Source organism: Lygodium microphyllum, chromosome 1 (genome assembly GCF_053477565.2).
Source record: "Lygodium microphyllum isolate KBCC chromosome 1, Lygodium_microphyllum_v1.1.10, whole genome shotgun sequence".
Classification (NCBI taxonomy): domain Eukaryota; kingdom Viridiplantae; phylum Streptophyta; class Polypodiopsida; order Schizaeales; family Lygodiaceae; genus Lygodium; species Lygodium microphyllum.
In genome coordinates, this window is record NC_141135.1 from 46,261,968 (window position 1) to 46,275,177 (window position 13,210).

Below are 13,210 nucleotides of genomic sequence, written 5' to 3' on the forward strand. Positions count from 1 at the left end.
TTGTGCTACATATTTTTCCTAGACAGTTGTATCATCATACACATGATTGTAACCCATGGTCTCATAGGTCATTTTGGCCTATTGTAGATGTTAATATATCATTTCATTTCATTTCTCTCTCTTGCATAAAGGATAGTTGTATCAATTAGTAAAACATGATATCAAAAGCATAGCATGACCAAGAGAACAAAGATACAGCATGATCAGAAGTACAAAGGAACTAGATAGGCTGCAAAGGAGCTGAAGAAACTGTTGTGTGCCAAAGGAACCAAATCCTGCATGACCAAGAGAACAAAGATACAGCATGACCAGAAGTACAAAGGAACCAGATAGGCCGCAAAGGTGCTGAAGAAACTGCTGTGTGCCAAAGGAACCAAATCCTATGAAGGGAAAATATCCATCGGCTCCCTCATGTCAAGCTGCCAATAAAGGCCTCTCAAGGGGGCTATATAACTCTGCACTCTTGAAGAAGAATCAAAAATGAATGCATTCCTCATAGACCACATCTGACAACAACCCCAGAATCATAAAAAGTGAAAGAGTACTTTCATATTGGGCTGTACAAGATCCATGAACTTGGGATGTCCAAAGACCTAGTCCTTTGGAAGCATCAATAGCCCCAACCACTTGCAACCAAATGGCTAACAGAAGCAACCAAAATTTCTAGCCACTAGACAAGAAAGAAACTGATGGCAAGGGGTTTCCACACGTCTCACAAAAGAAATAGCAACCATTGGAAATCTGATGTTTGGAGAGTCCAAAGGCAAGAGAAAGAGCACCAATCAACATTTGCCTGCTCAAGTCCTTGTATTTGAAAGGTGTTTTGTTGAGCCAACCTGTCATTATCACAGATTTCCACCAAATTTCACCTTTGTGGAAGACCCCAAGTGTTGTTGCCCTTCTGGGCAAGCCAATCCCTATCATGTATAAGCAAGTGGTATATATGATTCATTGAAACGCAGCCTAGATGCAACAAGCCATTGATTATCCAAACTTGCCAAGGGGAACCTTGGTCCAAAGGGGGGAAAGGGTTGCATGCCATGTAAGGTGGAAATGGAGTCCCATAAGTAATGATAGCCTCCAGGAACATGAAAGTACCATCGTACCGATCGAAAAGACATGACAGCCATGCTCTTCGACCAACAATGACTAGTCCCAATCATACCATTCGATTAACATCGGCCTTTGTCATGTTTGCCAAGGTATTGATGAAGGCAAGTGCATGTCAAGAGCACGCGGCCCAAAGGGATGCATAGGGTGGCGCATAGCACGGCCTGACGCCCCCCCCTCTCTCTCGCATGAAGAAGTTTGAATTTATGTATAGAAATGTTTACACGAAGCCTTTTGGCCATCAAAGCATGATGAAAGATAAGCAGCAAACACTTGTGAAGTCAAAAGGCTATGTGGATGGCACAACAGAAGTGGAGCAAACAATATGCAGCTAAGGAGCAGCCACATCAAGAAGGACCAAGTCCATCAAAACCATGGAATGAAAAGATCCATCATAACAGTAACTCACAATTAAACACCACATGACCACGCATACTTGAGGCCAAATCAAAAATGAAAGCATTATGGGTGCACCAAATGTACCAAAGAGCGAAACATCCAAGAAAATGGAAGAGACAAGGATGATCTAACTGCAAAGTGGACAAAGAAGGCAACTTGCCCATGATCCAAGAATGGATGGGTATGCATTGCTGAGTCACCAAGGTCCACACACAAGAAATGAAACTCCAAATTTCTCTTGCAACAAGGCAAGAGATGAAAATATGAATTAGGGTCTCATTGCATGTAGTGCAAAAGATACAATGGCCGCAGGAGATCTTGCGAGCATGTAGCATATCCCCAATGGAAAACCCCTAATAAGCAACCTCCATATGAAAACTTTTCCTTGATAAGGAATCTTGAGCTTCTATGGTTAAAGAAATCCCTCCTACCACTTCCCTCTGCTATCCTGAACATGTCAAACTTTATTGGCTTTCTCAATGACCCACCTCTTATCCTCTACCGTCTTATGGTAGACCTAATTAACCGACCTTTCCCAAAAATCATTGAGTTTCACAAACATCCAATCCTGTCAAGGGCAAGAAGACTCAAAAGAAGAAAATAGAGTATACTATTGAGCTAAATTATGCATTACATGCTCATAAGCCTCTTGAAGAGCCCTAAAAATGCTCATTTAATGGACAAAGCCCAAAACATGCAACGATTCAAGAGAGTTAAAAACGAGGGATTCTAAATTATTGAGGACCCAAAACTTTCTATAAATAGGCATGCTGCCCTCCATTTAGTCTAAATCTCGTTTTTGCAAGTTTCAAGTAAACTATCTTCGTTGCCCACACCCCATTCGCGAAGGACATCTCAGCTGAGGGTGCCCGACATTGTCTACATCCATCTAGTACTTGTTTCTAGCCTCCATCACACACTCTACATCAATTTCTACTGCGTTTGCTAATCAGCCACATCATCTATAGCTGGCAACCTGCTGAACTACTACGTTTATGATCTACTTGTCATGAGGACATGTATTTTGAAACCTCACTTAACATGTGGATTGTTTTTTAATCACATACTTAAGTAAATGTTGCACATGTTAGGTATAACTAGGGTTAGAGTAAATTTACAAGCCCAAGACCTGAGGAAATCACGGGATGTCAAAGGAAAAAGTTACTATAAGTTATGTTGTACAAGTACTTGGTGCCAGGTGGTATCCGGTGCCAATTGTTGCCCTAGGTCATTCATTTGGCCATAAGTGTCAATTAGTGACACTAGAGAAGTGGCATTTAATGGTATCTAATGCCAATCTGATGGTGGTCAAAGATGAGGCAAATATACTCGCGAATGAAAGTTGCCTAGCTAATTTAATTGTTGGCTAGTCAAAAAAAATTTGGGCACCGAAATAATTATTAGATTAATTTTTAGTATTTAAAGACTAAAAATGAATACTTATTTATGGATAATGCTAGAAAAACCATTTGGGAAGGTTGCCACTTGTCAAAAATGCCCATGCAAGACTGGAAAACGACTTTAGAGGCTAGAGAGAGACATTTTTACTGCATTCAACCTACAAGAGAGAGGGAGGAGATACTACTGGTCTGATGTACAGCCATTGGAGGACCTTCTAAGGTAGCCAAGGGCAGGAGAAGACCAATCAATAGCAAGTGACAACATCTGCAGGCTGCCACTCGATGAATTGAAATTTACGCACGACAAATGTGCAACATGCAACCCTTTCCTAACTACAACATAGTTAATGAAGTTCATGCAAAGTGCATATTGTAGGACTAGTGTTGGCTTATTCCATTTTGCAAGCACATGCCACATGCAAGTCCATAGAATCATTTTCGTGCTCTGCTATTTCTTTTCGGATAACATCCTATGGGTGTTAATGACTTTTCCTCATGAATCATTACAATGGAGATATTGCCTAAAATGCGACATACGCCTATTCTTCCCATGTCTAGTCAAAAATGCACTTAATAATTTCAACCTTATAATGATAGGCAATAGGCGTTTTAGGCTCGTCACTTTGAAATGCACGACAAGGCAACATGCTACTAAGGTCGTAAGATGGATAGACAATTTGCGTTCATCACATTGAGAATACCAATAACCCAATTGCATGTCATGAATTAATTCTACGACTCGGTGAAGTTCTCCCCTAAATAGGATGCATCGAACTGTTGAATGAAAGTCAAAGCTTTCAACCTACGTTGTGCACCACTGAAGGACTCAAACTTCACTGCTTTTCCACCCTCATCATAGTCTTTTGCTGCCCCTTTGGGTGTCAAGTTGCCATACACTGGCTGTTGCAAAAAGGGTGCATTTGCTGAATTTACATCAAAACCAATGCCAAATGGAGCATTTATATGACCGGCATTCATTTCTTGAGCCGCATAAGCATTCAGGATACATATGCAGTACCAAACATGCTACTTTGTGCCCCAAGCATCAAGCCAATGCTGCCATACATAGGGTTTTGCATATTTCTAGCCATACTCGGATACATTGGACCTTGCACACCATGAATTGGTTGTTGCATACCATAGGGATTTGTGCCATACATTCCCATATGCGGTCCTTGTCCAATCATAGCATGAGAAATCGTGCTTCCACCAAAAGATCTTGGTTTCCCTAGCACAACATGCATGTCCGAAACCCATTGGATTGGCACTTCCCTAATAGCCTTGTGTTTGCATTCCTTGCCCTGTAGATACCAACTATTTCGCTTCATTAGAATCTTTGGGAGCTTCAAATGAAGGGTTTGGTATTATCTTCGATGCACCTTGCTATCCCAAAGGTGCAGAAGGCGTCTTCTTCTTCTTGCCTTTGCTATCCTTCTTCACAGCATTCAAAATTCAGGTAAATTGAGGATCCTTTGCCAATTCAGCAAAGAGATTTGCTACTGTCCTCATCCGATTCTTGAACTGGTCCTCAAATTCCTCTTCACTTTGCTGGTCATCAGCCTCCTTATACCCTGAAGGCCGTGCATCTTGCCCAATAGCAACATTTTCAGCTTGTTGTCCATGGTCTGAGCCTTGTCCAAGGTCAGACATTGCATTTCCTTTATTCCCATGTGAATGTTCATACTTAAAGACATCATCATTGCTTGAGTCCCTCTCACTATATGAAGACATATTGCTATAGTTTCTCAGCTGAGAGTAAAAAACAGCACTAGCACATAGCTTTGGCTTGCAATCAAGTGCCTCGAGCCCACCAAATCAAGGGACTGAGTGGTGTCCCGGTAATGGAACCATGAAACCAGCCTTCCTTCCATGGATGGGTGGTAATTCCCTAATTATAACTTAGTTACAGCAATAACATTTATTGCAAAATTGAGAAATAACTTACAATCTTGGACAATGGACACCCTGTTGGCCCCAAAACTGGCGCCCTTTATGGTATTTCTCTTACTTAATTGAGTAAGAAGTTGATGTACAATGGGATTTTTCTAATCTCTTTTTCGGTATTCCAAATCCCTTGCTGTCCAAAATGACCAACAAGTCTTCAATCTGATTGCCCCTTGATTCGTACAGTCAATTGGCATTCACTCACTTTAATGGAGATAGAAAATGCCTCAAATTCATTGATTTGTTGGTCCCTCCACTTGAATTTGACTCAAAACAGCTTCAACCTTATTGAATCCAAGTCTTGGAGCTTCCAATTTCTAGCACACTTCTCGAGGCTACTGGTAAACCCTAATTTCTATTGTTGCAGATTAGGATTTACAACAGAGATATTTGAAACTTCTCAGCCTCTAGTGATCTCAATGTTGTAATCTTCAGAGCAAGCCTATAGAAAGGATAGGAGATGAGAGAGAATGCTGAGAGAGAAAATTCAGACTTTCTTCGCAAAGAACTAAAGAAAATCAATCATTTACTGTTCTTGCCCTGACGCAACAACTTATAGATGCAAAGAACTGCAGAAAATCAGTCATTTATTGCTACTACCTTGTCTGAACAACCTCTAGATACTATCACCTGCTGTTGATTCGTCTTCTCCTACCCTTGGCTGTCTCAAAAGGTCCTCCAATGGCTGCAAATCAGACCAACCGCATCTCCTCCCTCTCTGTTGCAGGCTGAGTACACTAAAAATGCCTCTCTCCAATCTCTAAAGACGTTTTTCAATCTTGCATGGGCATATTTGACAAGTGGCAACCTTCCCAAATGGTTTTTCCAGCATTACCCATAATCTAATAATTATTTTGGTGCCGTGAAAAATAATCTAACTAGCTAATAATTAAATTGGCTAGGCAAACTTCCATTCTCGAGTGTCTCTGTGGTACCATTAAACACCACTTCTCTAGTGTCACAACTGACACTTCTGACCAAATGAATGACCCAAGCCAACAACTGACACCATATATCACCAAGTATCTATGGGGCATAACTTATAGCAACTTTTGCCTTTGACATCTCGTGATTTCCTCAAGTCCGAGCTCATAAATTTACTCTAACCCCAATTACACCTCACATGTGCAACATTTACTTAACCATGTAATTAAAAATTAATCCACATGTTAAGTGAGGTTTCAAAAATATATGTCCTCATGACACGTGCCATTGCACTTGTCGTCAATACCAAGCATGCCCAATAAATCATTATTATTGCTGGTCGTGAGTGGAAATCAGTAATAAAATGATAGTTTCCAAGTGAAAATAAAAATTACTAATAGAAGAGATGCTATCTGCCTCAATGAAGTTGAATAATAATTTTTTCTTGTTTTCCTACTAAGGATAGAGGAAAATATGCAAAAAATAATATTTATTTTAAAAAATAAGATATTACCCGATCAAGGCAGCAATCAGTAATATGCTGAAATCAGATATTTATGGCTAAAAGTACTCCAACAACAGAATACACTAAAAATTCGCCCAATAAAATGCTGAAATAATAAAATTTGTCTTCAATGTCAGGAAAAACAAGGTCAACAGCCGAACAATATGATTTTGGAGCATGTCAAGGGCTAAGAACATGAATTGAGGCAAAAGTCTCAAAAATTAGGTGCCTTGGTGGTGCAATTGGGCAAAAGTGCTTGGGAAGGGCAGTGAACAAGAACAAAGACTTGCTACGTGGAAAAAGAGAAATGACTCAATAGTAATAATGTTCTAAAGATGAATTTCAGGCTGGTTTCACAAGGACCGGCGGCAGCAGCTGCCGCTCGGATCCTGCGAACCAGAGCATGCCATGTGCTTGCCCCCTTTCACAGTGGGCGGCGGCAGCAGTGGCTTGCTCATGCCACGTCCCGGCAGGTGCGCCGTGCAGTTGTACCGACCCCCCCCCCCCCTCGCCCAAGAGCGCTGCCGCCTGACAAAGATGCCACGTAAGCGCTGATTTCGGCGTTCACAGCTCACTCATGAACGTTTGCATTTTCCAACGGTTGCATTTTCCAACGTCTACACATTGTTCAAGGAGCTCTTGCATTTTTTTCCTATAAATTGAAGCTTTGTGTTGTACTTCCTTTGCCACTGTGAAGTCCAAATCAAGACTTGTTTGCCCTTCTATCAAGCAATTTCGGTGACCACCTTTGAAGTTTGAGCTTTTTTTTTTCAAGCTTTTATTGATTCCACAATAGATTTATTCAATAGCATACTAACACATTTGCTTCAATTGTGATGTGCAGGTGCAAATCAACAAGGTTTCGAAGGTACTTGCCAATTTCTTTGGCCCTCTTTGGCTTCTACATCCTCTACATGACAACTCTCCACCAAATGGCCTCTCACTCTTCCACCATACACCCTCTCTCTCTCTCCCTCTATCCGCCAAATGGCATTGCTCTCTCTCTCTCTCTCTCTCTCTCTCTCTCTCTCCACCATATGGCAAATCTCTCCATCATATGGCCTTTCCCTCTCTCCACCATGTGGCCTCTCTCTCTCTCTCTCTCCACCATATGCCCTCTCTTTGGCCTCTCTCTCTCCCATCTCTCCACCAAAGGCCTCTCTTTTTTATGCTTGTAATTTTGTTTGAAGGATAAATTTTTATTATCACAATAGAGCACAGGTAAAGAGTGTATCACATGCTAGCTCTGTGTCATGTAATGACCCCCTAGACACACAAATAGATGAGGAAAATGAGGAGGGGAAGCCACAAAACTCCACTGCCAAGGTTCAGCCTACACCTCCATTAGGACGTCAGGGACCTGCCAAAATAGAGGACTCCTTGAATGAGATGGCCAACACAGGCCGTGCTCTACTTGATCATTTGAAGGAGTCTTCTATTCGTCAAGAGGCCACCGAAAACAAACGTTTGGATCTACTAGCTGCCCTCCATGCTACCATGGTCGAATTTTTGAATGCATCAAAATGATTTTGCAATGTTATTTATATCTTCTAGTGTGTTGGTGTGAAATGTTGTAAGCAATGAGAAATCTAAATAATGTGTGTTGCATATTTTTGCAGGTGGACATGGCCATCCCAAGAAGAATTGCATTGTTTTGTGCATGGTTATGCTTTCTTGCGATTACTGAGCTTCTATCACCACCCCCCATGAGTGATGAAGAGTCTATGTTACAAATGTGGTTGTACTTAGTTGAGTGTATGGGTCGATGTATGCATGCAAAAAAAAGTATAAATCGTTGGATAGGGCATATCCGTAGAAAAGCTTGGGCATATCCACGGGCCAAACATTTTCTTGAGCACTTCTTGCTAGGTTCTTACTCAGCAAGCATGTTCAAGAAACGCCTTCGCATTAGTAGAGAGACCTTCCAATACTTGTGTGGCAAACTTGCTCCACAATTGAAGAAAAAACGCATCAATATGCGTGAAACCTTGAGCATTGAGACTCGTGTATCTATTGCTTTGCATAGGCTAGCTAGTGGTACAACTTTGGAGGTCTTAGGTGACCTATATGGATGTGCCACTAGCACAGCTTGTGGCATAGTCTTAGATTTTTGTAGAGCTTTCTTATCATCAGGCCTAAAAGATATGTATATCAAGTGGCCTTCTGGAGCTAGATTTGAGAAACTATCAAGAGACTTTGAGGCCATTAGAGGCATCCCCTATGTCGTAGGAGCTATCGATGGTTCGCACATTCCTATTATTGCACCGAGAGAGAACCATGAGGATTACTTTAATCGCAAAGGGTTTCATTCAATCCTTTTGCAATTAACGGTTGCATCAAATTGCTCAATTTGGGACTATGATGTGGGTTGGGCTGGCTCCATCCATGACTCTTTGAACTTCACAAGAAGTGAACTCGGGCGAAGATGTGTTAGGGGTTTGTTGGGCAATTACTGTTTGGTTGGCGATTGTGCTTATCCTACACGACCATACATGTTGGTGCCCTTTAAGGGATGTAAGGAAGGCTTATCACACATGAAGTACTATTGGAACTTCATACAATCTAGCACTAGGATGCCTGTAGAGCGAGCATTTGGCATGTTGAAGGCAAGGTTTCGCATCTTGCTCAAAAGATGTGATATGGACCTTCACCACGTGCCTAGTCTTGTAGCTACATGTCTTGTCTTACATAATATTTGTATCCGTCATGGTGACTCTTTTGACATGGATTGGGTGCGTGAAGCAGAAGCGTGCTTACAACTTGGCAGTTCGATGGAAGAGGATCAAAGAACAGCAATAACTTCTATGGCCGAAATTCAAGCTATCCGTCCCCTCCAACCAGAAGATGCAATTCAACGAGCACAACAAGGGGACGACCGTGGAGGAAGAACCGCACAACATGATTTCGGATCTGGTACTAAACGACGCAACAACATTGCAAGATCAATGTATAGGACACATTCAAAGAAACGAATTCAAGAATTCTTTGGTGATAATCTTTCCGATGCAGATACATCCTCATCTTCCTTTGAAGCTCAAGTTTCATGATTTGTAATAACTTCTCATCAGTATTGACTGACATTGGTGGACATAGTATTTTATTTCTTATTATGGTCTATAAGCCTTATAATCCTTTTCTCTCATTATGGTTAAACCTTGTTTGTTTTTTTGGTCTATAAGCATTGTAATCCTGGTCTCTCATTACAGTTAATTTTTATTGTGATTTGCTATTTTTTTGTTAGTTTTGACCTTCAAATTACCAAATCACTTTGTTTGCTTCCGCCGCCTCCGTGTGAATTCAAGGGGCGACGGCAGTGTGAATACCATTCTACCGCCGTCTCCGTGTGAATTGAAGGGCGGCGGCAGGAGAAAAATGTAAAGTCTTCCACCCGGACAAGGAGTTCCACATCACTCACTTCCGCCGCCCCATTGTGAATCCGCCCTCAGTCAACACGGGCGGCAATGGTAGATCACGTGTCAGATGACACGTCTGTGTCTGTTGACGTCGGCTACGAGGCGACCAGTCGACGTCAACAGGGAATCACTACGTCCATGTCGGCGGGTCTAGGCGATGGCACGGCAGCTTGTCGTGATCAGGGCGATGGCGATGGCGATGGCCCCAAGACGGTGCGGCAGCAGGCATGTGCAACAGGTCACGGATAAGATTAGTGACCAGGGTGGGGACCAGGCGGGACAAAGGCTGCAGGCGGCGCAATTGAAGGTGCCAACTAATTGTGATATGGCCGGCACACAAAGGACAATTGGTCGAGGGCACAGCAATCAACTGATTGATGCCAGCAAGGTGCTGTCACACGGCAACTGGAAGATAGCAGGTAAGATACGAAGAACTTCGGGGCACGAACAAGGGCTAATGATGATGCTATAGGTCGTCTTTGGCACAATGTTTGCGTAGGAGATGCAAGCCAGAGCCTCCAGTAACGGTTGGTGGAGAACACATGAAGATTGCGGTACGGAGTGCAATCGCCAATGAGAGAATTAGAGCCAGCACAAGGGCAATGGCTGGAGGGGCAACCGGCTGAGTAGGAGAAGCTCAATGGCCATGGCTAGTGGCAAATGATCGCGAGCAATGGCGAGAGCGATGAAAGAAAGCCACTTTGATACCACAATGGGCTGAGGTGTGGAGCAATTGTGTGATTAATTTAATGGAAAAATGAAAGAGAATTAAATAATTAATCAATGCACAACAATACTCAATTACGAATGAGAGACTATGTATTAATGAGTAAGAGAGATTACAACACTCAAGGTGATCACACTGAATAGAGCCACACGTGCAAATGAGGCACAATGTGTCTTTAAATAATAAAAAATAAAATCCTAACAGCTTAACCGTCATAGGAAACCCTAAAATAAACTCTAATCCTAGTGTCGTGTCACTTAGTGCCTAGGACATTTGGGGCAACAACCACATTAATAACAATTTAAATACCTAGGGAGCCCGGATCATGGATCAAAGGGCATCAACGCATAGCCCACAAGATGGCCTACAAGCTGCCTGCATCATGGTGGCCTGAACATGGCAATTATAGACCCTGTTATGGAGACAGCCTCTTTTATAGTCAAACTGAAACGCAGACGTCTCTCTGTCTTCAAACCCGCTGCGCTTGTTAAGCAGTCGACCTGTGTTGGACTGCACTTGTGATTGACAGCACCTAGCTAGACTCACCTGTTCTTCTCTCTCTCTCTCTCTCTCTCTCTCTCTCTCTCTCTCTCTCTCTCTCTCTCTCATGTGATTTTCATAATGAGTTACCATAGCACAAGCTACAGCTTGTCTAGCAAGACACCCACAACTCCCAAGGAGATGACCCTATCACCTTGATCGTCGCCAAATCCAAGCAATCATGCAACACAAAAGGCATCCACCTACTGACCTAGACACATGAGCTTCAATGACTGGGAGCAGTTTAGGGAGCATCCCATGACATATTTGTTTTATGCTCATTAGACTCGGATCTACTTAGCAGACATAATCTGATTTTATTTAGCTTTTATTCCATTTTATTTTTACTTCATGATGCTCAGGTCTCACAAGTTACTTTGGCCTTCTGCAGACATTTATGTACCTTTCTTTTTTTTGTCACACAGAAATAAGATCAATCCTAATTGTGTTTCAGCTAAAAATTAACTGCAATTTAATTGTCTTTGCTGCTGTGTGTGTTTCTGATGAGGCAATTGCAGTTCCCAGTTCATAGTGCATGTTACAAGATTTGTGTTTGTAAAGCTGTGTACTGCAGCTCATCATGTTTGTGACTAGAGATATTGTTTTCTAAACCTGCACGTATATGAGCATACTGACCACCAGTAAATGCATTGTGCTTTTTATGATTTCTGATGCAGTCACCAGTTTAGTTTAGAGCATACAGTATGTTTCATGGATCAATAATAAATGCTTCTTCCTGAGGAGTGTGTCTCAGTGCTGCTCAACTTGTTGCTTATCCCAGGTATCCCCAAAACCCAGTTCTCAGCTAGGGTAGGTTGGACTCCAATCAGTGAAGAGTGATAGAATACCAGAATGACCTGGCTAACAGAGACCTCAGTACTCATGCAGAATTACTCTTTAAACCTGAAAAGGGGACTCTTTTAAGGCTGTGCCATTGCAGAAGCATAATCAAAGATCATATGCAATCACAAAGTTCACAGATGGAACTGCTACGTTCTGTATAAGCAACATGTTTTGTATTTGATAGCTAAATCTACATGCCTAAACAAATGAAAAAAATGAAAAAATATCAAGTTATTAATGCACAGTAGGTCAAACCTGTGCTAGGTACAAATGTGATTCGGTAAAAGACTGGTCATGAGTATCCCCTGCACTGGAATCGTTCACTTTCAAATCCTTTGAATCTATCCTCACTGCCTTTGAGGCATAATCGATAAAATCTCTGAAAGAGATTGAAACCTGGAACAGCTAAGACATTCAGGTAGTGCTCATTTCAAGATTTGTGTCGGCACTTGAGTTGAGATCAGTCTGTTACCCTCTCATGACTCCTAATATCTCCATAAAAGTTTGAGCCTGATGCAGATAACATCACTTGAACAAATGCATCACTTGTGCTCCTCTGAAAAACAAAGAAGGTGAGGATAAATCCATCAGTCTAGAAAGGAGGGCAGGTAGTTCCTCATAAATAAACAAGAAGGGGAAGAGAAGAGCAGGAAGAAAGGAGAAAAGAGCAAGAGATAGTTGCAGTTAATGTGAATGTTATGTCTCTCAGATGCAAAATATAAAAATAATTAGAGCTTATGTCACATATCAGATACTAAAACTTGGCAAGATCTTTGGAAAAAATTTTGCAGCTTGAGCTCTAAACTTAAAGAATGGATATACTAGCCAATTGTAAGAATTCAGTGCATTCTAAGCATAACATCAAGAAAATTTGGTGCACATTTGCTCCACCTTGCCAAAAGCAGAAACGATGATAGGCAACAAGGGCCAAACTTGAACATCAAACATAGGAGCAAATGTAAAATGAACACAATCATTGTTTGCAAAGTCAGCAATTCAGGTAAATCCAATGCTAGTGTAACTTTAAAAAACTCCAACTTTTCTCATACTGAACCAAAAACTCGAGCTTCTCTCATACTAAACCAAATACAAATGTTATCTTTGAGGATTGCAAGATCCCAGGATCCCTTCTAAAACCCTATGAAAAAGGGAGAGATGGGGGGGTTCCTTCACACCGTAATATGAAATATCACTAAAAAAGTGTAAGAGAAGCCCTCTGCCATTAAAATACCCATTTCAACCCATTCCATGGCATTCCCTGCAATTCCACCAAGTTCCAACCATTCCTTGTCTGAAACCACCATTCCCAGAATGCAGGTTGAAGTTGCCCTTTTGTCCAACATTTTGCTGAGTGCCCATGTTCTTATTTTTGTCCTTTCTTTTGCATGTTCTTGTTTGGCTTCTG

At 41.7% G+C, this 13,210-nt stretch overlaps 2 protein-coding genes across 9 annotated transcripts in view; one reads left to right on the forward strand and one right to left on the reverse strand.

The window, feature by feature from the left end:
- Positions 1-13,210, reverse strand: part of LOC148041067 (2-oxoglutarate (2OG) and Fe(II)-dependent oxygenase superfamily protein) — a 118,563-nt gene that overhangs the window by 77,821 nt on the left and 27,532 nt on the right. For all 8 annotated transcript variants that reach the window (XR_015690663.1, XR_015690659.1, XR_015690662.1 and 5 more), the window contains 2 exons: positions 12,278-12,361; positions 12,061-12,201 (listed from right to left, as the gene is read on the reverse strand). Coding sequence is in view for 5 of the 8 variants with exons in the window: in XM_087676480.1 (XP_087532606.1) it covers positions 12,061-12,201; positions 12,278-12,361 (225 nt within the window). In the remaining 3 variants the exon portion in view is untranslated. The remainder of the gene's footprint in view (positions 1-12,060; positions 12,202-12,277; positions 12,362-13,210) is intronic.
- Positions 8,775-9,329, forward strand: LOC148041068 (uncharacterized). Its single transcript, XM_087685849.1, has one exon. It carries the CDS (start codon positions 8,775-8,777, stop codon positions 9,327-9,329), a length of 555 nt encoding a protein of 184 aa, XP_087541975.1.